A 26,751-nucleotide genomic window follows, 5' to 3' on the forward strand; every position below is an offset into this window, starting at 1 on the left:
GGCATCCCCTGTCGACCTTTCTTGCGACGGGGCTGACGGGGCAGACTTCATGGACTATACTGGCGGATCATATAGAGTCTTGTGCGACTATGAATACCCAGCCGGCTCCGAGATTAGGACGATTTCCAGTCCCGGATTCGCAGATTGCTCTGACGACTGCACCGAGCTACCGGAGTGCACAGCTTTCAGCTACACCAACAACGTCTGCACGTTCTTGAGAGGCTACGGCACCCCACCGACGGGCGCAACAAGAAACGGCACCAGCACTTTCGTGCTACTGTCCAAGCGTGCGGTGAGGGTCGTTAACGGTAGTACTATTTATGACACCAGTACTCCCGGGACTGTCCCTCCATACTCCACTTCTCGTTCGCTACGCCCGGGCACGCGCACTGGATCATCTGTCACGGGTTCCACGATGCCGACAAGTGTCTCAATCCCCTCCATTTCAGTCAACACTGCGATTACTTCGGTCACGGGTGTTGGTAGTGCGGTCTCCAGCGCATTGTCTGGGGTCACTGGATTAACGTCTTTGCTGACACTACCATCCACCTCTGCCACACAAGTATTCGTTGGATCGTCAGCTTTAGTCGCAACCTCTCAAGGGCCAACACAGACACCGGTAGCGTATATGTGTCCTGCGCAGGATGGGCAGGTCCTCGTGGAGAATGGTCAAAGCTACGTGCTGAACTGCAATAGTTCAACTTCGGGCACCCACTACTCGACACGACAAGCAGCCACGTCTTTCAACGATTGCTTCAGGGAATGTGACCAGAGCAGCACCAATGAGGGAGCGAGATACTGCACTGCATTCACGTACGAAGGTCCCTCGAACGGCCAGGGATCCGGTACTTGCTACCTCTACAACGGCGTCACCCAAGGGTTTACCGCTTCGACTGGAACGCGTTCGATCTCAGCTATCAGAGCCGTCAACTACGCGCCTGCGGCTGGCGGAGGTGCGGCTTCGTCTGCACTCTCCGGTTTAACAGGATTGACGACGCCATTCCCTTCAACCTCGCTGACACTGTCCTTGAGTGTACCGACAGCTTCAGTAACTAGTGTCGCCCCCAATGTCAACGTCGACCTAACTGGCACCCTCGGCGCCTCGTTGTCTGTAGGTTTAGGATTGGGGCTCAGCGCAAGTCTGGGCTCGTCCGGGCTCGGATTGGGTCTCAACCCTACACTCGGCGCAGGAGTCGGAGCGGGTTTAGGTCTGGGTGGCGGAGGAGGCGGAGGTGCTGCTAGCACTTCCAACTACGTCACGCCACTCGCCCCCGTGCTCACCACAACGATCACCGTGACGCCGACGCCGACGTTCACAACGACAACCGTCCTCACCACGTCGACAGTGACCTCGTGTTTGACCGGCGCCGGCGGCGTCCTGACGTGCCCCATCGGCGGCCTGTTCACCACGCTCCCGTCGACAAGCGGCGCGGTGACGAGCATCAGCACGAGCGTCAGCGTCAGCATCAGCTACGTGACCGTCACAACCACGGGCACGTCTTCGTCGCGAACAGTCTCCACCTTCTCTACCCGGACCTCCAGCAGCAGCTCGCAAGCACCGACGGGTGCGTGCTTGGGCGTTATCATCAATGGAAATTGCATCGTTTAGGTACTTCCTTCTGTCCAAGATCGCATCGCAACATCAGACATCGAGGCATTGCATGTGGGGGCGTTTTGCTGGGGCCAATAATTTTCTTGTTTGAGATATCTTCCAGACGATGTAACTTTCTTTTCCTTTCTACAGTAATCTAGAAACACATATAAGCCAAGCTCCGCCGAACATGGCGTTTCTACCTCTCGTTCGGCTCGCGCCCTCTGCCCTCCCCATCTACAGTCCGCGGGAACGCGTCCGCAGGCGAAGTCACCGCTGGCGGCGCAGCCGCCTCAGGCGCAGCATTGTTGCGGTACATGAAGAACTGCGCGAAGACAGCGAAGTCCAGCACGAGCGTGCCGGCGCTGCCGATCAGCCAGCTGAGGTTGACAAGGATGTAGCGGGCATAGATGGCGCCGGCCTCGCCGGGCTTGCAGTGGCTGCGCTCGTGCCAGTGGCCGTGGGCGTGGCGGGCGCAGATGGGCTCGAAGGCGAAGATGCTGAGGACAAAGGTCAGGTTGCCAAGACAGGCGAAGAGGAAGAAGAGCGCGTTGAGGCCCTCCGTACTCTGCCTGCGGTAGTTGAGCAGGATCTGCGGCAGGCGGCTGCCGAGGTAGAGCACGGCGCAGACGTAGCCGAAGATCTGGCCCCAGAGGCTGAACTTGAGGGTCGAGGCTTGGTCGTCGGCGTCGGTGCGGTTGTCGTTGTGCGGGGGCGTGGAGGGGCTGAGGTAGTAGCCGACGATGCCGGCGAGGATGACGAGCACGATGGCTGTGCCGTTGAAGAGGATTGCTTGGAGCCAGGTGCGCGGTTGAGTGGGCTTAGCGGCCTCGACGTCGTCTTTGTCTTCGGGTTGAGGGTGCATGGGCGTCGCGGGCGAGAGATACGTGCCGTTCAGATTGGTGAGGTGCTCGCGGTAAGTCGACGCGGAACGAGTGCGCTCGCCGTTGGCATCCGTGGACGAAAGGGCTCTCTGCAGTTCGCCGCGAGCACTGCGTTCAGGGACAAGCGGCGTACGCTCTGAAGCCTGGCCGTCTTCCACGTGAGCGGGCTTGTTTGGCTTAGGATCCCTCAGAGTAAATCCGCGGTAGTAAAAGCACTGGATGAGCAGGACAATGTCTGCCAGAGTGTAATAGATGGCAAGGATGATCTGAGGAGAGGTCAGCAAGGTTCAACTCAAGCCGCGCGAGAAGTATCTTACCATGGTCGGCATAATGCCCTGCAGGACTCCACCTGCCATGTTGAAGAAGTCGCCAGCTGCGGATGTTCTGTCAGCACAAGGTCTAGTTTCAGACATCGAGCGTGAAATCCTTACCCAGCCATATCACGATGAATTCAATGCTGAGGCCATCGGCAGACTTCTTGTTGTAGTTTTCGATGATCTGTGGCGAGAAAACCACGACCCAGCATGCAATCGAGATGGAGCCCAGGATACCACTGATGGCTTCAATGTCCAGGCCGTAGCCCATTGATGGCGGATACATCTTGATTCGTGTAGCTCAGAATGCTACAACAATGGCGCAGTATGTCTAATGTATATCGCCCAGTGGTGGGAATTTAGTATGTCGTGATTTCGAGAGTGACTCGGAGTGCAATGGAAAATCCCAGGATGACGTTGCGGGCCAATGCTTTCCAGCGAGCTTGCAGATGGCGCGTCGCGTCGCGTGTATAGCCCTCGTACACTTTCCTCTATTCGTTTCTAACGTATATCCAGAATGCAGTAGTCGAGATGGTGAGTATCAATGACAGTCATCGCTTCACGACTCGATGTCGGTCTGGGTTATGGCGTGGTCAAGGTAGAGTTTTCGGCACGCGAGAAATTACGTAAGTCCGTGCATACCGCGACAGGCAGGAGACGAACTACATTCGTGTGTTCCATCTACCTTATGATATTTAATTCCCATTGTGCATATCAAGAAGGACCTACCTACTACCATTGGCGAAGGGTTTTTGCAAGCATTGCGCAGACGGGGCCATCCTATCCGACTCGGGGCGGCCGACCATCTGTGCTACCTGCCAAGAGCTCAACCCTTGAGTCTGTCTGCATTCTTAATCAGAGGAGCTATCTCACTCTATGGAGGCCCTGCTGCTGTCAAGAAGTCAAAGTCGGCGCCCTCTTCCGCTTGGTTGACCGAACGCATATAGAGCCCTCGGTAGCCTCTCATCTTCTTCCTAGCTGCCCACGGAGCTTGTTCAGCGCCTGCTGGCGACCCTTCCACTTGCTCCTTTCTTGCCTTGACCCGCTTTGCCAGCTCGTCGTCACTCAAATCCACCCGCAATACCCGGCGATCAAGGTCAAACTCGATCATGTCTCCGCTCTGAACAACGCCAAAGACCGAGTCTGGATGACTTGATTCTGGCGAGACGTGCAACACAATCGTGCCTCCTGCCGTGCCGCTCATCCTGCCATCCGAGATTCTGAGCATGTCCGTCACACCAGCGGCTCCAAGCTTGCGAGGGATTGGAATCATGCCAGCCTCTGGCATTCCAGGATTCCCTACCGGACCTATGCCCTGCAAGATCAGGACGCTGTCAGCGTCAACCTCAAGGTCTTCACTGTCAATCCGTGCCGCCATGTCCGCCGAGTTGGTGAAAACGACTGCTGGACCGCGATGCTTAAGTAAGCGGCGGTCTTTCGAAGCACTCGCCTTCATCACCGCGCCTTGTGGGGCGATGTTACCCTTCACGACGACCAGTGACGATGCTGGATACAGCGGGTTGTCTAAAGGCCGTATGCACTGTGCGGGGCTGTCGAGAGGCACAGATACGTATTTTGTCCCATCAAGTAGCTCGCCTAGTGTTTGCCCAGTGACCGTTTTGGCATCCAGATGTAACAACGGCTTCAGGGTACGGAGCAAAGCCGGCATACCGCCAGCATTGTGAAAGTCAGTCATGTAGTTCTCTCCGCTTGGCTTCAGGTCCACCAAGAGCGGCGTTTTTCTGCCAATCTCGTCGAACGTCTGCAAAGTGATCGATCCAGCGACATTCGGATGGCGATTGATGATCGCCATTAGATGAACCACAGCATTCGTCGATCCTCCAATGGCCTGCAGAACGGTTATTGCGTTGATGAACGACTCGCGACTAAGCACATCTTGCGGTTTGATCTGCTTTTCAGCGCAACGCACAGCGATCCCGCCCGTCTCTTCAGCGATGCGTATTCTCGCAGCTGAGACGGCGGCGGCGCTCGCACCTTTCAGAGGCATGAGCCCCAGTACGGCCAGAATACATGCCATGGTGCTAGCAGTGCCCATCACACCACAGGTGCCGGCCTAGGAACTGGTCAGTCTGAGTCGATTGCATTGCTCATATATAGGTCTTACCGTTGGCGCAAGCTCCTCATTGATAGCCGAAATCTCCTCGATATCGATCGTGCCGGCGCGGAACTTAGCCCAGTTGTTTCGGCAGTCGGTACACGCTCCCACTCGAGTGCCCTTATGACTACCTGGCATCATCGGGCCAGTGACCAGCTGAACGATGGGCTTGTTGGCGGATATGCCGCCCATAAGCTGCGCGGGTGTGGTTTTATCACAGCCTGAGGCAGATTAGTAAAATACATTTAACGCCCATTAGTACATTGACCAACCTCCAATTAAAACAACCGCATCAACCGGCTGCGCCTTCACCATCTCCTCCGTATCCATACTCATAAGATTCCTCAAATACATCGACGTCGGGCTCGAGAACGACTCATGGATGCTGATCGTAGGGAAGTCAACCGCCAGGCCGCCATTGAGTTGCACGCCGCGCTTGACGGCGTCGATGAGCTGTGGCACATTGCCGTGGCACGGGTTGAAGCCGGAGTACGTGTTGATGATTCCTATGATTGGGCGTGACAGGGCATCTTCGCTGTAGCCGAGGGCTTTGATGAAGACTTTCCGTAGGAAAAGGGAGAAGTGGGCGTCGCCATAGGATGCTAGGCCTTGTCGGAGGCCGGTGCCGGAGGTGATGGGCTGGGAGAGGTCGTAGTCGGATGAGGCCGTTGTATGAGAGACATTGGGTTGTTCTGACATATTGTTCTAGAAAAACGCTGACGACTGAGTTTTTTCTAACTCCCCAGTGGAATAGCCGTATGAATATTCATTGAGATGGAAAGAGGAATGGTCATTCGAATCGGCATCGCTGCCAGAGGACATGGCGGGGGTGGGGCGTTTCGGAGGAACATTGTCCGAGGAAGACAGGAAGTCGGAATTCATGTTCACAAGATCCAGAAACTACTGACTTGTTATCTCCAGGTTCTCCGAGTAACATTCTATGTGTATCTTTGCAATGCAGTGAGAGCTGGCGTTCATGATTGCTCTCCAACCATAGACACATATCATGAGATTGCTGTGGTATCTTTCATGCATATGCCTAACACGCCGGATCTTGGTGAATTGGTGGTAGAGCTTCGCATTGAACCCTTCATTTTCCGTCAGGCCGGTCGCTCTTAGGTCTAGGTTTCCTTGGAGTCATCATCTTGTGCCCAGCAGACCACTTCTCCATGAGCTTCGGATCGAATCCCATAGGCAAGCCGCCACCCGGCTTCGATTTCCGCTCAGACAAGCGGAACCTGTCGGAGCCAGCAGCATCATCCTCCCTCGCTCGCTGTGAAAGGAAGCGCCCTGATCTTTTCTGAGCAGCAGCAAGTTCAGTGCGCAGCTTCTCGTTCTCTCTTCGAAGTTCGTTAACGAGAATAGAAGACTTTTCCTCGGCCTCTGCTGCAGCGTCATCTTCATCATCATCGTCCCCGCCAGCGCCAATCAATTGCTCGTGGGCAGCATCCAGAGCATCCTGCTGTTTGACGAATGCTTCTTCGCGCTTTGCGAGCTCTGCTTCTCGCTGGTCGAGCTGCGCTTCGCGCTCTTTCAGCGCAGCCTGCGCCGTGTGAAGGTCGGAGCCCGAATCCGTAAATTGAGGGCCGGACAAGAGGCCTGGAGTACCGGTGCTATGCGAAAAACTCTTCTCCATATTTCCCGAGCTGTCGCGGAATTCCTTCTTGGTCTCAAAATAGTCCGCGGCGGTCGTTGACCAGGAAGAGTGCGAATCGGGCATTGCCAAACGCTTGCTTCGAGACGTATGTGATTGCGAATGCTCGATACACTGAGATGGTTGATAAAATGCTACGGATTTTGTAGTTCCTGTTTCTGTTCGATGTCACTAATGATGAGTTTTGATGATCATGCAAGGAGAGAATCTGGCAGCAACAGCGCGCGTTGCATCAGCCAGCGCGTGTCCAGCGTCATAACCGTTACACTAAACGAGGCAACACCCAAAAGGGTAAATGCGGCATATGTATAGGTAGAGGAAATTTGCTTCACTTTGGCTAGATATGATGAGGAAAGACAGGTAAAACATGTGAAAGAGGTCGCTGCCATTTCATCAGACCTTTGGACAACAACACGCATCAGTCGGCTCGCAACCGTTGTCCTTGGGTGCATCGCCGACATAGAACAAAATGCTTGGATATACTTGATAACTGCCTTGATTCGTCTTGCCCTTTTTGCGGAAGACACGGACCCAGCAATAAAGTTAATTGATCAGTATGTTGACTAGGTGTAGTTGGAAATTGAAAGAGTGAAGGCTTACCTTGACGACGGATTTTGCCCCGAACGCTTTCTTATGCTGGATCAGTGCTCCAGCCTGAGTTCCTAGCAGTGCTTTCCCTTCAGATTCGTTCATGCTGAACTCTGTTCCGGGCCATTGGGAAATGTCTTTCTTGCCATTGTTCCTGTTCATCAAAGCCTTCAGGACGACCGCCCAAGTGTTCGTGTTGTCGACATTCAGGAAGAGTAGGTACTTGAGACCTGATACCGAGACTTTTGCTCGGCTACAAAGCTTGGAATACTCGAGAAACAAGACGTCTGAGTACTGTGCAAATGGGACAACCTTCCCCTTGATGTTGTTGGCTTGGACTTCATAGTAGGGTGAGAAGACCTCGTGCGGTATGACCAGCCCCGCAGCGACGTTGATCGCCTGATCATAGGTTCCATTTGACGCCTTTATGGAAGCATAGTGAGCATCATGCAGCGACATTATACGGCTCAGGAACGATGGGGACGCAGGCAGACTCACCACAAACTTCATCCCTTTGACTTCCACAGCAACGTCCTGTACGAGTCGCACATTGACACTGACCTTACTCGCCGTATCGATCGAGAGATCTTGCATCACATCATCGACACCCAAATAGGCCCAGTCGACCGGAGCTTCCTTCTCCGTCCATCCAAACTCTTTCAGATCCTGATCTTTGTCCCATTGGCTTTGGGAGGTCGAGAGTTTCAAAAGCTTTGGGTTGGTCTTCATGCGTGTCAAGGCATGCTCCAAATTGGCAGCAAGCATGTAGAGCATGCTGCAGCCTTTTCCCGCCGAGGTGTCGAACTCGGAATCTGTTGCGGGAGCCGGCTGCATCAAAGCGCGGCGATGGAGATGGCGAGGGATCATGAATGGGACGCTGGAGCCCTCATGTGGAGATCGGTACGTAGTGTTGGCTTCGATTGGTGACGTTTTGTCGCGGAGATGAAAGGTTTGTTTGTAGCTTGGAGTACTTGTGCCTTCCGAATTGAAGACATCGTTGAGCGGGCGCAGGAGTGCCCTACCGAACACCATGCGTATCTTAAACAGCAGGTTGAGCAGGATCAAGACCACTAGCTTGGTAGCTGCCATCGTAATTGTTATGATCACAGATGGGGCTACGTCGAGTCGTTCCTGGTGGTACTTCCTCCGAGCATCCAAGCCAGCAGAAATAACACTCGCACGCCGTTTACACTATTTGAAGATATCACAGATTGCTTGTACCGACCAAAGCACTGTCATGAGACTCGCCAGATGTTTGCAGGCCCATCACTGGCGGTCGAGTCTTGTGTCGTTCAGACGTGGCTGACATGGCAGCCAAGTCGTTAGTGGTAGGAAATGCATTGCCATCGTCATGAACGGCTACGTTAATCCTGCCTTTGCCATGATATATTGCGTCCACAATTACAAATGCACCTCCAATGGTTCCTGAATTGTGGAAAAGCCCACCCGGCCGTGATCCATACTCAATACCGTCACATGCCGTCCGTCGAAACCTTGTAGACATGTTTGCTCTCTCGTAAGCTGATGGTACACTTCAATGCCACAGCAATTGCTTGATGAAGACGTAGCAACACGAGATCATGCGGGAGGCCAGCGGTCTGTGATTGCCATTCAAGTTCGCTGTTGGCAGGAGTGGATCAACCGAAAGAGCGTATTTCTTTCCCATGACAGCCTCCAGCCGAGCAGTGAGTCTAAGAGAGCTCTTGTCGTTCAACGACAGTGCCATCTTTGTTCTCGATATGAGCGGCGGGGAGATCTGTGTCTGCCGCTTTGAGACCAGTATTCTGAGCAGCCCTCTCACCGTCGAATATGATACTGATCTCCTCCAGCGTGATAGACTTGGTCTCAGGGTAAGTGAAGTAGACCATGACGATCTCCAGAATGACAATAGCGCATATGATAACATAGTATCTGTGGAGGGTCAGCATGTTATGTAGATCACTCGATGGGGGGAGTGGGAACGTGGACTTACTTCCAACTGATGTTCTCCAGAGCTACCGGGTTGAGGTAATTGAAGCCGGTGATCGTGGCCTGCACTAACAGATTCTGCGTGCAGATCAATTTCGAGCGTATGTCGTAGCTCATCACCTCAACCGTATAGCCGGTGAGGATTCCGTTCCAGACTGTCGAGTACGAAGCCGTGAAGATGAATATGAAAGGGATGACGGCTGTACCTGCCGCTGCGGTCCCGTGTGTGGTATAGACGGCACTGGCAACTGTCCACGCGATCAAAGCACATAACATGCCGGTGAGCGAAGACAGCATCATGGGTCGACGGCCGAATTTGTCAATAACATATGCTCCCCAAAACGCGAAGCCCATGTTCCACATAGTAAGGCAGCCGTTAATGATTGATTGCGTGCGAGGATTGGTAATACCAACGCCTCGGAGGACAACGGCGAGATAGTCTAGCAGTGTCACAGGTCAGCAGTGCCTACAGACACTACAACCACCGTCAACTACTCACATCCTGTAAGTGTCGTGCCAGATGCTTGAGCACCAATTGCGCAGGTAACGCAGATCCAAGTACGGTGACGGTTGCCTTTAGTGCGGATGAGATCAAGCCAACTTCCGCTGCTGTGCTCTTTCTCGAACGCAAGTGTATGCTGGATTTCTCGGAGTTCGAAACTCGCAAGCTCATCGTTCTCATCACCGCCACAGTGGTGAGTACCTAGTATCGCAAGAGCTTCTTGATCTCGGCCCCGAGAGACAAGCCAACCTGCGTTGAGCACATTAGCCAGATGTAAAAAGGACTAGAACTCGAGCGACTTACGTGGGCTCTCCGGCACCCACCACGTCAAGCCTACTGAAATCAGAGATGGGAAGATCTGGATAAGAGACACGCTCCGCCAACTCCAGTCGTTCGGTATGGTCAAAGTGCCTAGGCATATCCAAGCCGCGATCGTCGCACCGAAATTGTAAAGTGTGTTGAGGAAAGTCGAGAGCTGAGCACGGTGTGTAGGATGAGCCAGCTCGGTCACAAGCATGGGCGCTGCCGTGTACTCGAAACTGAGACCTGCAACATTAAGGTCAGTCTGACCGCGGTTGGTAACGGAGTCAAAGGACTACCAGTGGATCACTGACCTAATCCAATTATGGCTCGCGCGACTGCGAACATTACAAGTCCGTTCGCAAACGTCTGCAGGAAGACACCCAGGATAATGATGAACGACCCAATGATTATTGTATACTTCCGCCCAATTTTTTCCACGAGCCACCAAAGGAAGAACTGAGATACGACCCCGCCGAGGCCTTGTGTGCCGTTGAAGATACCAAGCTTAGCGCCGGAAGGGTAGTCGAAGTATCTGAGCATCGTCAACATTGAGAATACCATAGCGTTGAGGATCCGACATACTTGTTCCAGTAAGTCAAGGTTTGCATGCCGTTCATGATCGACCCATCGAGACCATTCGTGGCCTGAACCAGGAGGACAACACTCATCCAGCCATAGAGTCGCCGTAGGTGCGGATATTGATACCACTTCTTGTCCAGAAGCTTCTGCACGTCAATCGTGGCATCGTTCTGACCGTCGCTTGTGACAATTTGGTTTCGATGTTTAGAAGGTGACATGATGGATGGTAGTCAAGGTAGGAGAATGAAGATATCACCTTCCAGTGCAAGTGGTGATATCGATGTGCCATATGTTAATTTAGATATCATGGCGTCGATGGGATTCACGGCATTTAGCCTGAGTTCACCATGCGTGATCTACATCTGCATGCGAGCCGTCAAGCCATACTTCTCCGCACATGGGGTAAGCTGGGGAAGATTGGGGTAAACGTGATTTCTATCAGACAAAAGACGGCACACAAGCATCTCGTCTGCCACCACGGGTGCTTGATCCGTGCTTGCCGGCCCATAAGACTGACTTGCCGTCAGCAGGACTTCCTGTCCAGTGCTAGCTCGCTGATCCTTCAAGGCTTCTTTCTCGGCTATAATGAGCATGCAGGATTCCACCTTTTTACAGAGCCGCGATGGCTAGCAGCATGTTGGCTCATGTGAGAGGAGTCGGAGTGAAGAGATGCCGAGTTATCCGCCGGTCTGTCTCAGAGCCGGATAAGTTCAAGCAAGAGCAATGAGCTGCGATGGGTGCCGAATTGTCTTAACATAGCGGCCACTGTCTGTGAAATCCATGTTTCATCGTACGCAAACCGTGGTTTGTGCAGGCAGTGACAGTCACGGTGCGTGAGCATCAGGGTTGGCTCAGGTCAGTGATCATCCAGTTTCCAGCATCAAACACCGGATCACAATGCATAAATGATGATCTCCCGGCCACTCAGCGGACGAGCGCCCCTTTGAGTGTTTTTGAAATTGTGGCAAGGTATCGGGTGATGAGAAAACACGCCCGCTGGATTCGTGAGACAATGGCGACGCGTCCAGAATTGCCAAGGCACGTGTGCCCAACATCTCAGCTTCTCCTCGCGTCAAACCCAGACGCATTCATCATTCTACATTATTCATCACATCGCTGACCAAGTGACGCTATAGTTTGATGAGAGGTGTAACAAATTTCATACAATTGGTATCTTACGCTGTCGCTAGTACGCTATCAAAGACAAAAGGCTCAGCAGAAACAACATCCTAACGCTTCCACTGTGAACCCGACGCACCAGCAGCACTCCCTGACGCCGACCACGAGTTCGCCGCCTGCGAGCCATCCCACTGACCATTGTCCCAGTTGCCCTGGTTGCCGTGCCACATACCATCGTCGCCATCCCACTGAGTGGACTTGCCGGCGTTCGCAGCGGTATTCGCGTTCGCGGTGTTGGCATTGGCCGCCGTCGACGAGTCGGTCTGACTACTCTGGCTAGCGGAGCCATCAATGTGAGCAAGAGGTGACCAACCAGTCTCGCCGTCGAGATCGCAGTTGTGGTTAGCGGTCACCCAGCCTGTCAAACGGTTCGCGATGTCAGATGCGTAGCATTTCGTGCAGCAGCCTTTGCCCAGGTCGCCTGAGGGGTCGACGGAGCCACCGTTGTACATTCTGGATGCTCGATAGTATTGCGCGGCGCCGGAACCCTTTGCTTTGTCGTGTCTATTGTGGTCTGGTCAGCAGGGTGCTTGCGGCACTTCCACCTCATTGATCGGACTCACACTTGCTTCAACCCATCTCCGTGATCGGTACCTGAGACGCCATCCGTAATCATCTGTTTGATCGTGGAGTCGGGACAAGGGTCTTGCATGTCTCCCTCTTCGTTGCAGCTCCCTATACCGTTGTGTGTCTGTGGGCCAAGCCGGTCAGCCACCACTCCGAAAGGCGTATCTCAAATGTTTGACAAGCTTACCTGCATCAATCCAGGATTATGAATCTGGTCACCGGGTGACGATGTGGACTTTGCTCGCACACAACCCTTCGACTCTTGCATCTGTCAAGCGAGTCAGTCTCAAATCTGCTGGCGTTGCTCTAGAGTCACGACGACTTACCATGATCGCGAGAATAAACCTCTGATCCAGCCCACTCTCCTTCGACTCCGCCGCGATCGCCTCCAGAATACCATCCTGCTCATCAGCCGTCGGATTCGGAACACCCGAGTACCCAAGTGCGTCACACGATTTATTGATCAGGATCTCATTCTGCTCCCACCTGGTCGAACCAATCAGCAAAGAGCCCATGAATGGCGTCTTGGATTTAATTCGTTCCACTCACATGCTGTAGAAATCCACCCACTGGTCCATGCCAGGCCAGCCCTTCTCGCCATCGCCGGAGTACATGGTGTAGGTGTCGTTACCCTTGTGCAGGGCGCCCGGCGGCACCATGGACTTCTGCGAGGTGCCGTTGCCGGCGGCGACGGACGAGTCTGAGCCCGGCTGCATGGAGATGAAGCCTAGGGGGAAGGCGGCCTTCATGAGCTGAGAGAGGCGTTAGCAATGGTGTACAATGCAGGCAAAGTAGGCGGAGGTGGGACGTACGGATGAGACACCCATGATGCGGGCTAGGCTTCACGTCAGATGGGTGGGAATTCCTGCTTGCTTTGTGGGAGAGTTGTGGTGCGCTGGTACAATAGGGGTGTGTTGTGAGGTGGGAAAGTGGATGTACGGATGGAGTGGATTCGATCCCGGAGGCGCTGCATGATGCCGCCACGATCATATATATCTTCCTCGCCCAGGCTCGGCGACCGTTGGGTTGCCAGAGCCAACGGTCTGGGGAGTGTCAAGTTGCTACTTCGACGAGACTGTCTTGCGGGCTGAGACACGGCGTCGCGAAGTGGCGATCTCTGAAGCAAAGTGTCTATCGCTAGAAGCGATTACCAAAAGTGGGAGAAGGCATCTTACCATCCATCAGCGCACAACACATGGATCCCAAAGTGAGCATCAACCCTTCCGAAGCGTGTTAATCTGCATTCCCAAACGGCATATGCAAATGGGACGATGCCCCACATGGCAAACCTGCAAGCCATGCATCTAAGACAACAACGGTCGCCGTTGCTGTAGTGCCGAAGTGCGCACGCACATAGGCACGCCTCCCAACGGGCAAACGGCTTTATCGACGCCACTATTGAAACGGTCAAGTCTCTTCAGCTACGCATGTTCTACGACTTCTGATAGTTAGTATTGCAAATACAACCAGGTGAAGGCATCATCGTTCGCCGTGATACGAGGTTGATAAAATGATCGCCATTTGAATTCAAAGTCCGCATACCGTCTAAGGTACCCAGATTGAACTCAGAGCTTCAATTCGAGGCTCAGAGTAAACCAAATAGGGTTGCCACTAGGAAACCTAGAACTACACACTTCCTCTCCAATCGGCTAGTCGCTCAGCCATTGTCACGCCAAACCTCGCAACCATGCTCCATTACGCCAACGCCAATGACCAAACTCGTCACTGTGCACAATAGACCAAGCTTGAAATTTGCACTACAATCAGGAACCCTTCGCCGGGCCAGGATACGCACAAGCCTTGCTCCACTCTCCAACCGGCTCGTCTCTGCAAACCATGCGGCGCATGAGAGTCGCCGTACCCGGCGCAAGGGTGGTGCCGTGCTTGCCAAAGCCGTAGGCGACATAGATACCCAGCGGGTTGTTGTCGACTCCCTCGAAGCGAGAATCGACGATTTTGGATGGGATTTTGCCAATGATGGGGAGGTTGTTGTTCGCCGTGCTGATCAGAGCGCGACCTTCAGTGAAATTGTCGTCGTGGAAGCGCTCAATCACTGCCGTCGCTAGCATCTTGGCCCTGGAAGACTCGTTCTCTTCGATGATATTTTGAGACCGAGCAGAGGTGCGAATGACGCCCGCAGCTTTGCGCTTCCGGCTGATAGCGGCAACTAGAATCTCCCGAGAGCGAGGCTGAGCAGCGGCGATTGCACCTTCGCCGTCTGCGGTGTTGCGGAGCAAAAGCCCGGTGTTATCGTAGCTGCGGATGTTGATGCGCGGAATGCGGATCCAGTCGTAGTATTGGCTGTTGTTCTCAGGTTGATCAGTCCAAGGCAGCAGCTGACGGAGAACTTCCGTCGTCCATGGACCCGCCGCGACGATGAGGTTGTTGCATTGGATGTCGGCGCTGCGCTTGTCTCCGTCCAAGGAGCTACCGATTTGGGCACTGAGCAATTGGGCTCTCTTGGTTTTGTCGAAGGTCACAACTTCTTGATGAAACCGGAACTTGACTCCAAGCTCCATGCATTCCTCGTAGAGCCACCTGTTGTGATGGCGCGATGAACTATTCGAGTTGGTCAGCAATTATTCAGAACGGATGCTAAGCCCTGGTGCCTTCGGTCGAGCGGGGGCGAAGTCAATGATCTCACTTACATCTTGCCAACGTCGCCTGCATGCGACCTGAAAATATCCTTCGGCCGGACAGCGTACCAGGAAGGCGGTTCAGCATTGTGTTCGCGCCGGTCGGGTGTCTTGATCTTGGCATGAACAACGCTATCCGGTTGAAACCGGAACTCCTGCCTCATTCCTTCATTCTCCACCAAGTCCCTCCATGCGGCCAAGCTCAAGTCGAGCAACGAGCCGAGACCCTCAGGCAAGCCGTGTTTCGTTATCAGTCCAGCACAATCATGCGATGCCAGCTCAGCCTCGTTGTCTCGAGTCTCGACGACCACGATCTCGTGAGCTGTATTGGTGTGCGAAACAGCAGCAGCCAGTTCGCGAGCGATCGCCAATCCGATGACACCAGCGCCAATGATTACAGTTGTCTTATTGTGCAGATGATCGATGCGGGATTGCAAAGAGTCCTTGCGCGATGCAGCATCATGATTGTGAGGGTGATCTGTCACGAGATCAAAGTCATCGACGAAGGGATCTTCCCAAACTGCATCGTTTTGCTTTGTTCTGTCGAGGTCATGCCAGGCATCGTCATCAAGACTAGTCAAGCTCGACGTAGCTGTCGCAAACGCACGTTCGTCTTCGCGGCTGTCGAGTTTCGCCTTCTTCGGTACTGGACCCTCCTGATCGCTCGGAGACAGTGTAGCCTCTCGCTTCTGGCGATTTTCCTCCGCGATCATCGCCCTCATTCGATTACTCCTAGCTTCAACTGCAGCCATCCATGGACCCGGGTAAGAATTTGAGTGCCAGCAGCCTTCGAGGTTCTGCGCTTCGCCTTCGAACATATGCTCACCGTAGTCGTTGTAACGATCGCCGTTCCAGCAATCAGGGCATATGCGCTTGTTGCATTCGCAGCATGTGACGCACCACCTGGTCCCAGCCAAGCTATGGCTGCAAGTCTTGCATTTCGCAGTCTGCTTGTTGTGCTCGATCCTCCACTCGTTGCCATATCCAGGTGGACGGTCGGTGTTAGGGTCAGGAGGAGCCCCCGCGCGGTGGCACTTCTGGTTAGGAAGCTTCACCTTGGGTGGCGGTGGCGGTGGCGGCATGTCGTTCCGCGAAGACATGCCGATGACGGTGCTGCAGGTAGTTGATGGATGAGGTTGATGTTAGTCGCAAAGAGTGGAAAGGATACTAGCGGGTATGACTGCGGGAACAGTAAAGATGTGAGGTTGAAGCCGATGTTGATGTCGTGTTTGTGTCTGACTTGGTATGTGGGTATACGGGCTAAGCGGGTTTTGTGTGTGGCAGGGAGGAAGGAGGCAGCGACGGCGTGGTTCCTTCCCTTTGTGGACCGGCTTGAAGTGACCGCACATCGGAAGGAGTTTGCTCGAAGGCCGTGGCAACCCGCGTTCATATGGTGAATGAAGTTCTTTGAGCTCATGTCACTGTCAGCCGCTCACGCTTACATTTGCCCTACCTTCAACTTCACAATTCACATGAAGCTGTGGTGTCGCACGTTTCGCGAACAGCATTCTCAGATATCTTTGCTGAGAGCAACAAAGATGAACGGTGCGACTGTGCTGCTCAAAATGCCAGAGGAAGCCGTGTCTTGCGTACAATGACACCCGAGACAGCACACGCATTCTCACATGGCGGACCATGTGAGCCTCACAGATCTGAAGCCTACCGTTCTTTTGACATGGTCATGAAGCCAGTCCCGATGTTTGGAACTCCTGGTCATGAGATTCTGCGTCCTCCAACCGTGGAAGGTGTGGCATATTTGGGCAACCTTCTGCCGAAAATCCTAATCCCCAATCTTCGGGTGCCGCTGGCTGCATTTCGCGTTTCGCAACGCATACTTTCATCAGTCGCAGTGTCTTTTTTGATCATAGACTGATGTCTTTCTCCGTCACGCTCGTGGCCTGAGGCGTGAAGTCCGCGTGAAGTCCTGCTGAATGGTTGAGAATGAGGCGGGCCGAATGCACGTGCAGTCAACGCTTCGCGAAGGAATGACAGCTCTTAAAAATCGTGGTAATTGTGGGCGTCCGCGTCGAAAACGGTCTGTGGCAGTGAACCATTCATACAGTCGACAGAGAGCGAGTGAAGCAAGCACACTGTGCCAGCAGCGCCTTTGACTCGCCGAAGGCTGGAATAGACTTGAGCGACGAAGCCTCGTCGTCATATGTCCGAACACATGTTCTCTGGCTCGCCGATGTGGAGGCACCCTAGATTTCCCGCAACGGCTCGCCAGCCGACGGTGCTGCGGAGAGACGGTGGGGCCAATTGGCCAGCATCCTTCCCAATCGAGCGTGGCATGGAGAGAGAGCCTGGAGATACACTTGGCCTTCCCAGGTTGTGCGGTACGACGCGGTGGTGGTAACAAAGTCTGGATCACGTCACTTTCTAGCGTGCGAAGTGCATGGAGCTTGGTGGAAGAGTCCAAGCTCATTGGTTGCGACACACGTGGGCCTCTACCTCTCTTCCTCAACCTCCAGAACACAGACTCGACGTCGCAGTTCAATCCTCGCAGACCAGGACCCATCGTCGCGCAAAGCATCCCTCGCACGTGACACATTGCCGCTTTCGTTGGCGCCGGGAGAGTGGGCAGGCGCTAAAAGTCTATCACCGCGTCGAGCTGCAGCGGACTGAGCCGCACTAAGGTACGGTCTCGCCACAGAGCTCAACAATCACGACCACCACAGCAAGCACAGTATACACGATGCCGGTGCTTGATACCAAGAAGGACCTCTCGGCCCTCTTCTCCCTCCAGGTGCAAGCCACTCCGGATGCCGTGGCGCTCGAGGACGAGAAGACGACCTACACATATGCCGAGCTGGACCGAAAAGTCGAAGATCTTGCGCATGCACTCCGCAGTCACGGGGTGAAGCGAGACAGCTTAGTCGGCGTCCTTCTCCCCCGAAGTGCTGACTACATCATCGCATGTCTCGCAGCTCTTCGTGCTGGAGGCGCGTTTCTCGTGCTAGAGCTTGCCTATCCTCCCGAGCTGTTGACAGACGTCATCGAGGATGCCAGCCCGGCAGTCGTTGTCACATACCGTGCGGAAGTCGGCAAGTTCAAGGAAGGAATCCCGCTTGTCATTGTGGATGAGCAGCAGGAGAGCTCGAGCACAGATGCCAATGGCCTGCCTCCTCCGCCTGGAGAGACAGACCTTGATCGTCTAGCATTCGTCGCGTATTCTTCTGGCACCACTGGCAAGCCCAAAGGCATTGCAAACCCTCATAAAGCCGCCGTGCTTTCATATGACCTCAGATTCGAGCTTTCCGATCTCCAGCCTGGTGACAGGGTCGCTGCTAATGTTTTCTTCATTGTATGTTCTATTCTAGAAGATAACGACTATTTGTGCTGACAACTTGACAGTGGGAAATTCTGCGCCCACTCCTTCGTGGCGCCACCGTGATCGCGGTGCCAGACGAGGTCAGCTATGACCCGTCTGCTTTGGTCAACCTTCTCGCTGCCAAGCGTACGACTGAGACTCTCATGACCCCGACCTTACTGGCCGCCGTACTCACTCGCCATCCGGAGCTTGGCCAGCGTCTCCCTGACCTCAAAACTCTCTGGCTCAACGGCGAAGTCGTTACCACAGATCTTGCGCGCCGCGCCATGGAGGCTCTGCCCAATGCTCGCCTCCTCAACGTGTACAGCTGCTGCGAGACTCACGAGGTTGCTTGCGGCGACATCAAGTCTATGTTCGACGTGAACCAGCAGTACGTTCCTGTTGGCCCTCCTGTAGATCCTAAGCACATCTACATTCTTGACGACAGCGGTCAAAGGGTCGAGGACGGCACCAGCGGCGAGCTTTATGTCGGTGGCAAATTGCTTGCGCGAGGCTATCTCAATCGACCAGACACCACCGCAAAGGCTTTCACCCCGGATCAGTTCGATTCGTCCACTGGAAGCAGGATGTACCGCACAGGCGATCTTGCCCGCCTTCTTCCTTCCGGAAATCTGGAGATTACTGGACGTGTCGGCGCAATGATCAAGCTGCGTGGATACTCGGTCGTTCCTGGCAAGGTCGAGAACGCTATCGCATCGAATCTCGCTGTTAGGCAATGCGCCGTGATCGCACACGGAGATGGCCTCGACCGCCAGCTGGTCGCATACTTCGTGCGCGATAGCGACAAGTCTGAAGAACGTCCGTCGTTCGAAATCGACGAGTCTGGCTACTCTCCTTCAGCGAGACGCGCGCTTTCGGACTACCTGGCGCATTACATGATTCCCGCGCTTTGGGTCGAACTGGACAAACTACCGACACACGAAGTCTCCGGCAAGGCCGACCTCAAGAACCTGCCTCCACCACCGAAGCCTGCCAACAGCACGGGCAAGCAGGAGCCTGCCGCAGAGAAAGACCCCATTGACACAGATGCAGTCGCTGAGGTCTGGGCGGCTACTCTCAACATCTCGCGTAGCTCCATTACGCCCGAACACAGCTTCTTCGATCTGGGCGGCCACTCTCTATCTCTGGCAGACCTGTCGTCAAGACTGTCCAGGAACTTCGGTTTCCGTGTACCCGTCGCACGCCTTGCCGATCCGACCACGCTCAACGGACACCTTCAGACTATTCGTGCCGTCAGAGATGGCCAGATTGCCGAGGTGCAGTCGGACTTGCCTGCCGCCCTTCGCAAGGACACCGTGCTCGACCAGGACATGCAGCCTATCGCCGGAACCAGGATGCAGGGCGTGAAGAACGCCGACACTGTATTCCTGACGGGTGCCACTGGTTTCCTTGGAGCCTTCTTGCTGCATGACCTCCTCGAGAACACCTCCGCTCAGATCGTCTGTCTCGTCCGTTTCAGCGACCCGTCTGAAGCCGATGTCCCCTCAGGCATTGCGCGTATTCGTCGCAACCTGATCGACCTCGGTCTGTGGCGCGACTCCATCATGGAGCGCGTCGAGATCTTGCCGGGTAACTTGTCCCGTAAGAGACTTGGCCTCTCTGTCAAGGCTTTCGACGAGCTCGCCGCTCGCACCCAGGTCATCATTCACGCCGCTGCGACCGTGAACTTGGTCTACCCGTACGCCGCACTGCGTTCTGCCAATGTTGGCGGTACCCGCGAGATTCTGCGTCTTGCTTGCAAGGGTGGCGCTACCCTCCAGTACGTCTCGACCAACGGTGTTCTTCCGCCGTCGCCTTCGGGCAATGGCTGGCCGGAAGACTCCATGCTTTACGTCGATGCAGTGCCCGAGAAGATCATCGACGGCTATGGCCAGACTAAGTGGGCTGCTGAGCAGCTGGTCCTCGAAGCCGGCCGCCGCGGCCTGCCAGTCCGTATCCTGCGTGCCGGCACCATCAGCGGCCACAGCGCAACAGGTGCCGCAAACGCCTGGGATCTCTTGACTGCACTATTCGTCGAATCCATCCAGCTCGGCTACAGGCCCGACGTCGAAGGCTGGCGCGCCGAAATGACACCCGTCGACTTCGTCGCCAAAGCCATCGTCCACCTCGCCGACCAAACCCAAGCAAAACAGCTCGTCTTCCACCTCGGCGACCCCGACCCCGTCGACACGAGCAAAGTCTTCGAAGACCTCAACGAGCTCGGCTACCCGACCAAACCCCTCGAGTTCAACGAATGGGTCAACCTGTGGACCGAAAAGCGCGGCTCCGTCAAAGGCGGCGACGGCGCCTTCACCATCGACATCCTGCGCAGCGGCATGCCCAGCGTGGATTTCCTCACCGGCATCGTCGTCCTCAACAACGCCCAGACCCGCCCCTTCCGCGCCATCGTCGAGCGCCCCAAGGTCGACAGCGTCCTCCTCGAAACCTACGCCCGCCACTGGTACGCCCGCGGCTGGCTCGCCAAACCCCCGGCCTCCCAGCACGCCCTCGGCGGCACCGCCCACGCCCCCCGCCGCTCCGTCCTGACGGGCAAAGTCGCCGTCATCACCGGCGCCTCCTCCGGCATCGGCGCCGCCGTCGCGACCGCCCTGGCCCGCGAGGGCTGCCACATCGCGCTCGGCGCGCGCCGCGTCGACGCCCTCGAGAAAGTCAAGCGCCGCCTCGCCGTTCGCGAAGGCAAAGTGATCATCCGCAAGACCGACGTGACCTCCCCCGAGAGCGTCGAGGCGCTCGTCGCGGCCGCCGAGGCCGAGCTCGGCCCCGTCGACATCCTCGTCTCCGTCGCGGGCGTCATGTACTTCGCCATGATGGCCAACACGGACCTGGCGCAGTGGTCGCAGACCGTCGACGTCAACTGCAAGGGCCTGCTGCACTGCCTGTCCGCCGTGGTACCCTCCATGCTCAGCCGCGGAGCGGGCCACATCGTCGCCGTGTCCTCCGACGCAGGGCGCAAGACCTTCCCTGGCCTCGGCGTGTACAGCGCGAGCAAGATGTTCGTCGAGGGCGCGCTGCAGGCTCTTCGCTTGGAAACCGCCGGCAAAGGATTGAGGGTCACGAGCTTGCAGCCCGGCAACGTGGCGACGGATTTGTTGGGCATGAGCACGGATGCCGAGGCGCTGAAGTTGTACGGCGAGCCGTCGGGCGCGAAGGTGCTGGAGCCGGAGGATGTCGCGGGCGCGATTGTGTATGCGCTCAAGCAGCCGGAGCATGTGGCTGTCAATGAGGTGTTGGTTGAGCCGAGGGATGAGCCGATTTAGAAGGATAGGATTGGTGGAAGATTCGGCATACAGAGGGTGCTCTTGGGGCTGTGGATTGAAGTAATGGGAAGGGGGATCGGAGGGGGAAGACATATACATACGGATGCATGGTTTTGAGCACATACATGTTGTGAATATACGAGCACGATACATGTTGTTTTACTGGCTATTCCGCCTTTGCCTTCGGTTCCTGCATCGGTTCTTGTCATCACTCGGATAATAAAGGCTGGTATGAGGTTGAGACTGATGGTGATTGGACCGGGAAGCCCCGGCGCTAGCTGCGGGCTTCTATTATGGACTATTGTAATTGATTCGAACCTGAGCTGAGCTGAGCTGGTCTACTTTGGACCAGGATCATCTAATACGAGCAACCCCCGCGGCATTTTGTTGGAGGATCTCGAGGCATTGAAATAGAACGCTGCCCATACGATCAAACAAAAGAGTCAGTGCTGCCATGGTGTGCACGAAGTAGATTCGCGAAAAAAAAAAGAGAAGAGGCTCTACGAAACGCTCGAATAGATCCCATAAACCGTCCCATCATCCAAATCCAAACTCCAACTCTTCTCTCTCCTCTCACTCGAAACAAAAAGAATTCAATCACCAACCCCCCACCTCCTCCAACTGCACCCACAACCCGCCCTTCGGCTTCGACGTGATCCCCCCCTGCACCTCCGGCTCGCCCTGCCCCTTCGCAAGCTCGCTCCCCTCCTCGAACCGCGTCTCGAAAGTCCCGACCCAAGCCGCAAGCAAGCACGCGAACTCCGCCTGCGCGAACCGCTGCCCGATGCAGCTCCTGGGGCCGTGCAGGAACGTCAGGAAAGCGTAGTTGCTCTCCGCGCCGCCGCGGTTGTTGGCCGAGCCGTCGGCGTCGAGCCAGCGCTCGGGCTTGAAGTCGAGCGCGTCGGGGCCCCAGAGCGTCGTGGACGTGTTGATGGCGTAGGGGGAGAGGATGACGTGCGTGTTTTTGGGGATGAAGTGGCCGGCGAGGGTGGCGTCGTGCGCGGCGATGCGCATGGTGAGGGTCACGGGGGACCAGAGGCGGAGGATCTCGGCGCTGACGGCGTGCAGGTAGTGGCAGCTGTCGAGGGCGGAGGGGGTTATGGGGTGGTCGAGGGAGGGGAGGTGGGAGCGGATTTCGGCGCGGAGCTTTTGCTGAATGGTCGGGTTGCGGCAGAGGAGGTAGATGCCCCAGCTGGGAAGGGTTAGTTTTTGGTTGGTCAAGGGGATTGGGGGAAGAGTGTCGCGTACATTAGGGCTGTGGACGTTGTTTCGTGGCCTGCAACGAGGAAGGTCATCATTTGGTTGACGAGGTCTTCGTCGGAGAAACCGCCGGATTCGAGGGCGACGGAGATGATGTCGATGCCGGTTGTTTTCTTCTCCTCCATTGCCTGGCGCTTGCCTTTGATGAGGTCACGGCAAGTCCTCTTAATGTATGCCTGTGCTTCCAGGATCTCTTGGTTCTGCAGTGATGTTAGTTCATTGCAATCAAATACGTTTTGAAGGAAACACTTACCCGCTTGTTAGGAATATTTTTCAAGATCCAGAAAGGAATGAAGAAGCCGGCAATTTGCCAGTACTTGCCACTTCCCCTACCAAGGCTGAAAACGTTCTGATAGTGCCTATTGAGCTCATTGTTCGGGTTGCTCAACGCGTCAAAATCCCTGCCCATTCCCGCCTTGCCAATAATATCAAGAGTCGCGCGAGAACTCCACTCGCCGACCTCGATGGCACCAGGAGCGTGAGTCGGAGCATCGGCAGCCGCCTTCTCCGGATCAGTCACAGACTTGCCCAGCTTCTCAGACGAAGGCGCGGTCGACTTCGACACAGCTTTCAGGTGCTCGACCATCTCGCGAGACTTGTCCCAGAAGACAGGGTAGAGGTCTTTGACGTGGCGGAAGTTGAAGGCGGGCATGAGGTCCTTCCTCTGCCTCTTGTGCTCGTCGCCCTCGGCGAGCAAGAGCCCGACGCCCAGGATCCGTTCGAGGCTGTCGCGCACGTGGCCGGGCTTGATGAACTCGTAGTTCTTGGTGACGAGCACCTCGGCCAGAGTCTTGGGGTTCGTGACGAGCACGCGTTGGCGGAACCAGACTGAGTAGTAGATCAGGCCGTCATTCGCGACGGTCTCGATCCAGCGCCTCATGGGCCTGCTGGAGGCTTCGCGGAAGACCGCTTTGGTCTGGCCGGTGAAGAAGTCATTGTCGGATGGAGTGGGTAGGTGGCGGAGAGGGCTGAAGAGCTTGGGATAGATGAAGATGGACCAGGCCAGTTTGGTGAAGACGAGAGCCAGGAACAGGAGGAAGAAGTTGGAGGCGTAGCCTATCGAGTAGGCGGGGGCGTATGCGCGAGTGAGCACCGATGCGGCGGCGGAGAACAGCAGCAGTTGTGTGATGGTCGGCATGGCTGCTGCAGGCTGCCAATCAGCGCCGAGCTTCGTGATCCGGCCGGAGGGCTGAGAGTGGGATGGGTGAAACAGCAGAGAGCCTCCCCGCGCTGGGCGATGTAGTGCGGTCTACAACAATGACGAGATAGCAATGATCGCTGAGCCTGCGCGACGAGATTGCGACGTATATATAGCACTGCGGGATGGATGCCACACGCAGGGTGTAGCGGCGCTCTGCTCTCGTTTGCTCGCTTCGATGACGCCTCAGGCCAGGTGGAACGGCGCTTCGGTCTGCTCTTCATCCGGCCCACCGCTCGGCCAATCACCGCCCCCGGCGCATCAGGCGAATCTCTCGCCCAAACGGGAATGCATCGCGGTCGCGCCGCAGAACGAATGCGACACCCGCTCTTCAGGCGGCAGCTCAGCCTGCCCGTCCAGGGCTGTGCTGACGTCCGCCGCTGCAGAGACATGTCGACCTCAGCCCTGCCGCCAGGCGACAACTTGTGCGCGTCAGTCGCCAGGAGCGGAACAGGATGCGACCGCTCCTCTCTTGCCAGGTATCGATAGTTGATACCGGAAAGGCGCAGGCTGTGAAGACTCGAGCCGCTCATCGAGTTTGTCAGACGCACCAGCCGAAAGTCCGCTCGCTGGCGCACGCGAGGACAGCATGGGCGGCAGTGCTCATGAAGCATCTCGTCGGATTGTCTGCGCGTACCGACGCGAATCCATGCAGCACTCGATCACTGAAATTGGTCTCGGGAGAGCGATTGTCGAGTACCTGGGCACGGAAGGTGTAGAGACCTGCAGCAATCGCTACGGCTCCGCAATCAAAGTCAAAGTCACGTAGGTCTGCGACAAATTGCACAACACCAGCGACTCCTCCTCTTCCAGTCAACCCTACCCTCCCTGGACACATCTAATAAGCAGTAACATTCCCCTGCAGCGCCGCATAGCTAACCCCATCAACCTGCACCACCGCCCCATGCCTCAGCCCCGCCGGCGTCAACCCAACCTCACAAGGCGCGTACGGCACCTCAAAGTCCCCCGTAGAATAACACTCATACCCCTCCCCCCCGTAGTCGTCCTCCAGCAAGTAATACTTCCCCGGATCCAGGATGTCCCGATACGCCGCGGGTCCCTCGCGCACGCGATCCACCGGCACGCCGATGCGCGTCCAGGCCCCGAACAGCCCCGTGTCCGACCGCTCGAGCACGACGCGCCGCACCTCCTGCGTGTCGCTCAGGTACCGGAGGTAGGAGGAGCCGCCGAGGTGCTGGATTTCTTGGTCGATGACTGTGGGAGTCGAGTCGGGGTTCCAGCGCTGCGGGGGAGTGAAGGTTGCGAAGTCGGAGGTGTGCGAGTAGAAGATGAAGGGGCCTGTGGAGGGGCCGGTGTGCGCGGCGTCGGATGCGTCGAAGAGGACGGAGGACCAGAAGAGGGCGTACTGGGAGCGCTCGACGTCCCAGATGGCGGAGGGGGCCCAGACCTGTGGGCTTGTTAGGGGATGGGGCGGTGGGAGACGGAGGGAGGAGATCGTACGTAGCCGGCTGTCGGCGGCATGAGCTCGACGAGGCGCTCGGCGGACCAGGAGACGCCGTCTGCGGAGGATTCCCAGACGTAGATGCTTCGGGAGCCGGTGGTTTGGGCGTCGGCCCAGTTCGTTTTGCCGATGTCTAGGTCGGTGGCGAGGACGATGTACTGGAAGGTTGAAAATCAGATCGGCACTCTTAGAGGAAAGCCGTCTTATCGACTGACCCTCGACTGATCCTGCGCACGAAAAATGAAGGGATCACGAGCACCGCCCGTCCCTGTCGTAGGGATCAAGGTTGCTCGTCCGCCGTTCAGCGCCTGGAAAGTTGTTGGGCTGTCCGCAGGTGCCGTTAGGAAGAAGACCTGGGGCTCGTCTCCCTTGAAGGCTGCGAACAAGTAGCCGGCTGGTTGGGATGGATCGCTTGGGTTGCCTTGAGGTAAGGCGTGAGCGAGGATGCCGGACGCGAGGACTGCGCCGATAACACCGAATTTTGGCACCATGACGGAATGTTCGATAGACAGGATTCTGCGTTGTGAGTTGATGTCTTGGGTCGGAACTGGAGATCTCGTCTGATTTATAGCCAGGCCTTCAAAGTCGACTTGATATTTGAGATCTCGTGTAACCGCTGTAGTCGGCACTTGAGAATGTGGAGCCGGTGAGTAGCACTACTTCGGCTAAAGATCAGTTGTACTTTAGCTTAAGAACAATCCTATCTGGACCAATTGCGCAGGTTTTCAAGAAGCCGAGGCGTACAGTTTAGCCGTCGTCCTTGACTTTTCGCTTAGGTTCACGCTATACGAGCGCAGTTGCTAGGAAAATTAGCGTATAGCGTACGTATAGCGTGAGAAGGATACGAGCTCCTGGACACGTGACAAGGCAGTGAATTGGAATGTATTTGCGCGCAAATGTAAGCCCGGCTTGAGTTGAGTCAAAAACGGCATGGGTATCAGGTTGGATACCAGGAGCTGACGAAACACTGGGCATCTGGATTGGCACTCTGGTGCGTGCAAGCGGCGTGCTCATGGTAACCTTACTATTGAGAAAGTAGCAAAAGTCACAAGTCGGGATCATGACCTTCGTCCAAGTCGACTGCCTTTGCAACCTTTTCTTGGATTTCCGAAACTCTAGTAAGGTATGCATTGATTGCTCGTGTTGTCTCACCTGACCACAAGCTCCGGTGTCTCCTGCGTTTTGGAGGGGCTCGGACGTTGCCCGATTGTTGTGAGACGTATGCTGCTGGTCGGCAGCTCTACGTTGCCTTTTCTTTCATTTCGCCCTTTTCGAAAGTTTGATTGTGAACAAGCTGCAGTCTTCGAAATCTAGGTATCGAGAAATGGTTGTCGTCGCCGAGGTCTCTGAACCGCGGGGTCT

The 26,751-nt window shown here is 55.7% G+C and overlaps 10 protein-coding genes across 10 annotated transcripts; 2 read left to right on the forward strand and 8 right to left on the reverse strand.

Moving 5' to 3' along the window:
• Positions 1–49: 49 nt before the first annotated feature.
• WHR41_00033 (uncharacterized protein) lies at positions 50–1,609 on the forward strand (the record flags this gene model as incomplete). The annotated part of the gene is made up of 1 exon (XM_069368639.1): positions 50–1,609. One exon carries the CDS (start codon positions 50–52, stop codon positions 1,607–1,609), a length of 1,560 nt encoding a protein of 519 aa, XP_069234154.1.
• An 81-nt stretch (positions 1,610–1,690) lies between these two features.
• On the reverse strand, positions 1,691–3,353 carry WHR41_00034 (uncharacterized protein). Its single transcript, XM_069368640.1, has 3 exons — positions 2,907–3,353; positions 2,793–2,848; positions 1,691–2,741 (listed from the first exon to the last, which is right to left on the reverse strand). The coding sequence occupies exons 1-3, from the start codon at positions 3,073–3,075 to the stop codon at positions 1,791–1,793; spliced, it is 1,176 nt and encodes a 391-aa protein (XP_069234153.1). The 5' UTR covers positions 3,076–3,353; the 3' UTR covers positions 1,691–1,790.
• An 85-nt stretch (positions 3,354–3,438) lies between these two features.
• On the reverse strand, positions 3,439–5,651 carry WHR41_00035 (uncharacterized protein). The gene is made up of 3 exons (XM_069368641.1): positions 5,178–5,651; positions 4,915–5,126; positions 3,439–4,863 (listed from the first exon to the last, which is right to left on the reverse strand). Exons 1-3 carry the CDS (start codon positions 5,602–5,604, stop codon positions 3,664–3,666), a joined length of 1,839 nt encoding a protein of 612 aa, XP_069234152.1. The 5' UTR covers positions 5,605–5,651; the 3' UTR covers positions 3,439–3,663.
• A 344-nt stretch (positions 5,652–5,995) lies between these two features.
• On the reverse strand, positions 5,996–6,625 carry WHR41_00036 (uncharacterized protein; the record flags this gene model as incomplete). Its single annotated transcript, XM_069368642.1, has 1 exon — positions 5,996–6,625. One exon carries the CDS (start codon positions 6,623–6,625, stop codon positions 5,996–5,998), a length of 630 nt encoding a protein of 209 aa, XP_069234151.1.
• A 2,213-nt stretch (positions 6,626–8,838) lies between these two features.
• WHR41_00037 (uncharacterized protein) lies at positions 8,839–10,717 on the reverse strand (the record flags this gene model as incomplete). The annotated part of the gene is made up of 6 exons (XM_069368643.1): positions 8,839–9,058; positions 9,120–9,555; positions 9,615–9,866; positions 9,921–10,163; positions 10,232–10,452; positions 10,503–10,717. The coding sequence occupies 6 exons, from the start codon at positions 10,715–10,717 to the stop codon at positions 8,839–8,841; spliced, it is 1,587 nt and encodes a 528-aa protein (XP_069234150.1).
• Positions 10,718–11,635: 918 nt separating this feature from the next.
• On the reverse strand, positions 11,636–13,072 carry WHR41_00038 (uncharacterized protein; the record flags this gene model as incomplete). The annotated part of the gene is made up of 6 exons (XM_069368644.1): positions 11,636–12,182; positions 12,242–12,369; positions 12,433–12,513; positions 12,572–12,731; positions 12,795–12,997; positions 13,058–13,072. The coding sequence occupies 6 exons, from the start codon at positions 13,070–13,072 to the stop codon at positions 11,729–11,731; spliced, it is 1,041 nt and encodes a 346-aa protein (XP_069234149.1). The 3' UTR covers positions 11,636–11,728.
• A 675-nt stretch (positions 13,073–13,747) lies between these two features.
• On the reverse strand, positions 13,748–16,420 carry WHR41_00039 (uncharacterized protein). Its single transcript, XM_069368645.1, has 2 exons — positions 14,894–16,420; positions 13,748–14,804 (listed from the first exon to the last, which is right to left on the reverse strand). Exons 1-2 carry the CDS (start codon positions 15,979–15,981, stop codon positions 14,009–14,011), a joined length of 1,884 nt encoding a protein of 627 aa, XP_069234148.1. The 5' UTR covers positions 15,982–16,420; the 3' UTR covers positions 13,748–14,008.
• Positions 16,421–17,341: 921 nt separating this feature from the next.
• Positions 17,342–21,469, forward strand: WHR41_00040 (uncharacterized protein; the record flags this gene model as incomplete). The annotated part of the gene is made up of 2 exons (XM_069368646.1): positions 17,342–18,185; positions 18,236–21,469. Exons 1-2 carry the CDS (start codon positions 17,577–17,579, stop codon positions 21,467–21,469), a joined length of 3,843 nt encoding a protein of 1,280 aa, XP_069234379.1. The 5' UTR covers positions 17,342–17,576.
• Positions 21,470–22,066: 597 nt separating this feature from the next.
• WHR41_00041 (uncharacterized protein) lies at positions 22,067–24,212 on the reverse strand (the record flags this gene model as incomplete). Its single annotated transcript, XM_069368647.1, has 3 exons — positions 22,983–24,212; positions 22,718–22,929; positions 22,067–22,661 (listed from the first exon to the last, which is right to left on the reverse strand). Exons 1-3 carry the CDS (start codon positions 23,865–23,867, stop codon positions 22,067–22,069), a joined length of 1,692 nt encoding a protein of 563 aa, XP_069234380.1. The 5' UTR covers positions 23,868–24,212.
• Positions 24,213–24,765: 553 nt separating this feature from the next.
• WHR41_00042 (uncharacterized protein) lies at positions 24,766–26,177 on the reverse strand (the record flags this gene model as incomplete). Its single annotated transcript, XM_069368648.1, has 3 exons — positions 25,605–26,177; positions 25,389–25,547; positions 24,766–25,335 (listed from the first exon to the last, which is right to left on the reverse strand). Exons 1-3 carry the CDS (start codon positions 25,878–25,880, stop codon positions 24,766–24,768), a joined length of 1,005 nt encoding a protein of 334 aa, XP_069234377.1. The 5' UTR covers positions 25,881–26,177.
• Positions 26,178–26,751: the final 574 nt, after the last annotated feature.

Source organism: Cladosporium halotolerans, assembly GCF_011745625.1.
Source record: "Cladosporium halotolerans strain TM138-S3 chromosome Unknown Sca1, whole genome shotgun sequence".
In the NCBI taxonomy this organism is placed as follows: Eukaryota; Fungi; Ascomycota; class Dothideomycetes; order Cladosporiales; family Cladosporiaceae; genus Cladosporium; species Cladosporium halotolerans.

Excerpts from the sequence above, each read along its gene's own strand:
- WHR41_00034 (XM_069368640.1), bottom strand. The coding sequence starts at position 3,075 with ATGTATCCGCCATCAATGGGCTACGGCCTGGACATTGAAGCCATCAGT. Across the intron at positions 2,849-2,906 it reads ATTCATCGTGATATGGCTGG|CTGGCGACTTCTTCAACATG; the intron begins GTAAGGATTTCA and ends GAACATCCGCAG. Across the intron at positions 2,742-2,792 it reads AGGGCATTATGCCGACCATG|ATCATCCTTGCCATCTATTA; the intron begins GTAAGATACTTC and ends ACCTCTCCTCAG.
- WHR41_00035 (XM_069368641.1), bottom strand. The coding sequence starts at position 5,604 with ATGTCAGAACAACCCAATGTCTCTCATACAACGGCCTCATCCGACTAC. Across the intron at positions 5,127-5,177 it reads TGCGGTTGTTTTAATTGGAG|GCTGTGATAAAACCACACCC; the intron begins GTTGGTCAATGT and ends AATCTGCCTCAG. Across the intron at positions 4,864-4,914 it reads ATGAGGAGCTTGCGCCAACG|GCCGGCACCTGTGGTGTGAT; the intron begins GTAAGACCTATA and ends ACCAGTTCCTAG.
- WHR41_00039 (XM_069368645.1), bottom strand. The coding sequence starts at position 15,981 with ATGTCTTCGCGGAACGACATGCCGCCACCGCCACCGCCACCCAAGGTG. Across the intron at positions 14,805-14,893 it reads GCAGGCGACGTTGGCAAGAT|TTCATCGCGCCATCACAACA; the intron begins GTAAGTGAGATC and ends CAACTCGAATAG.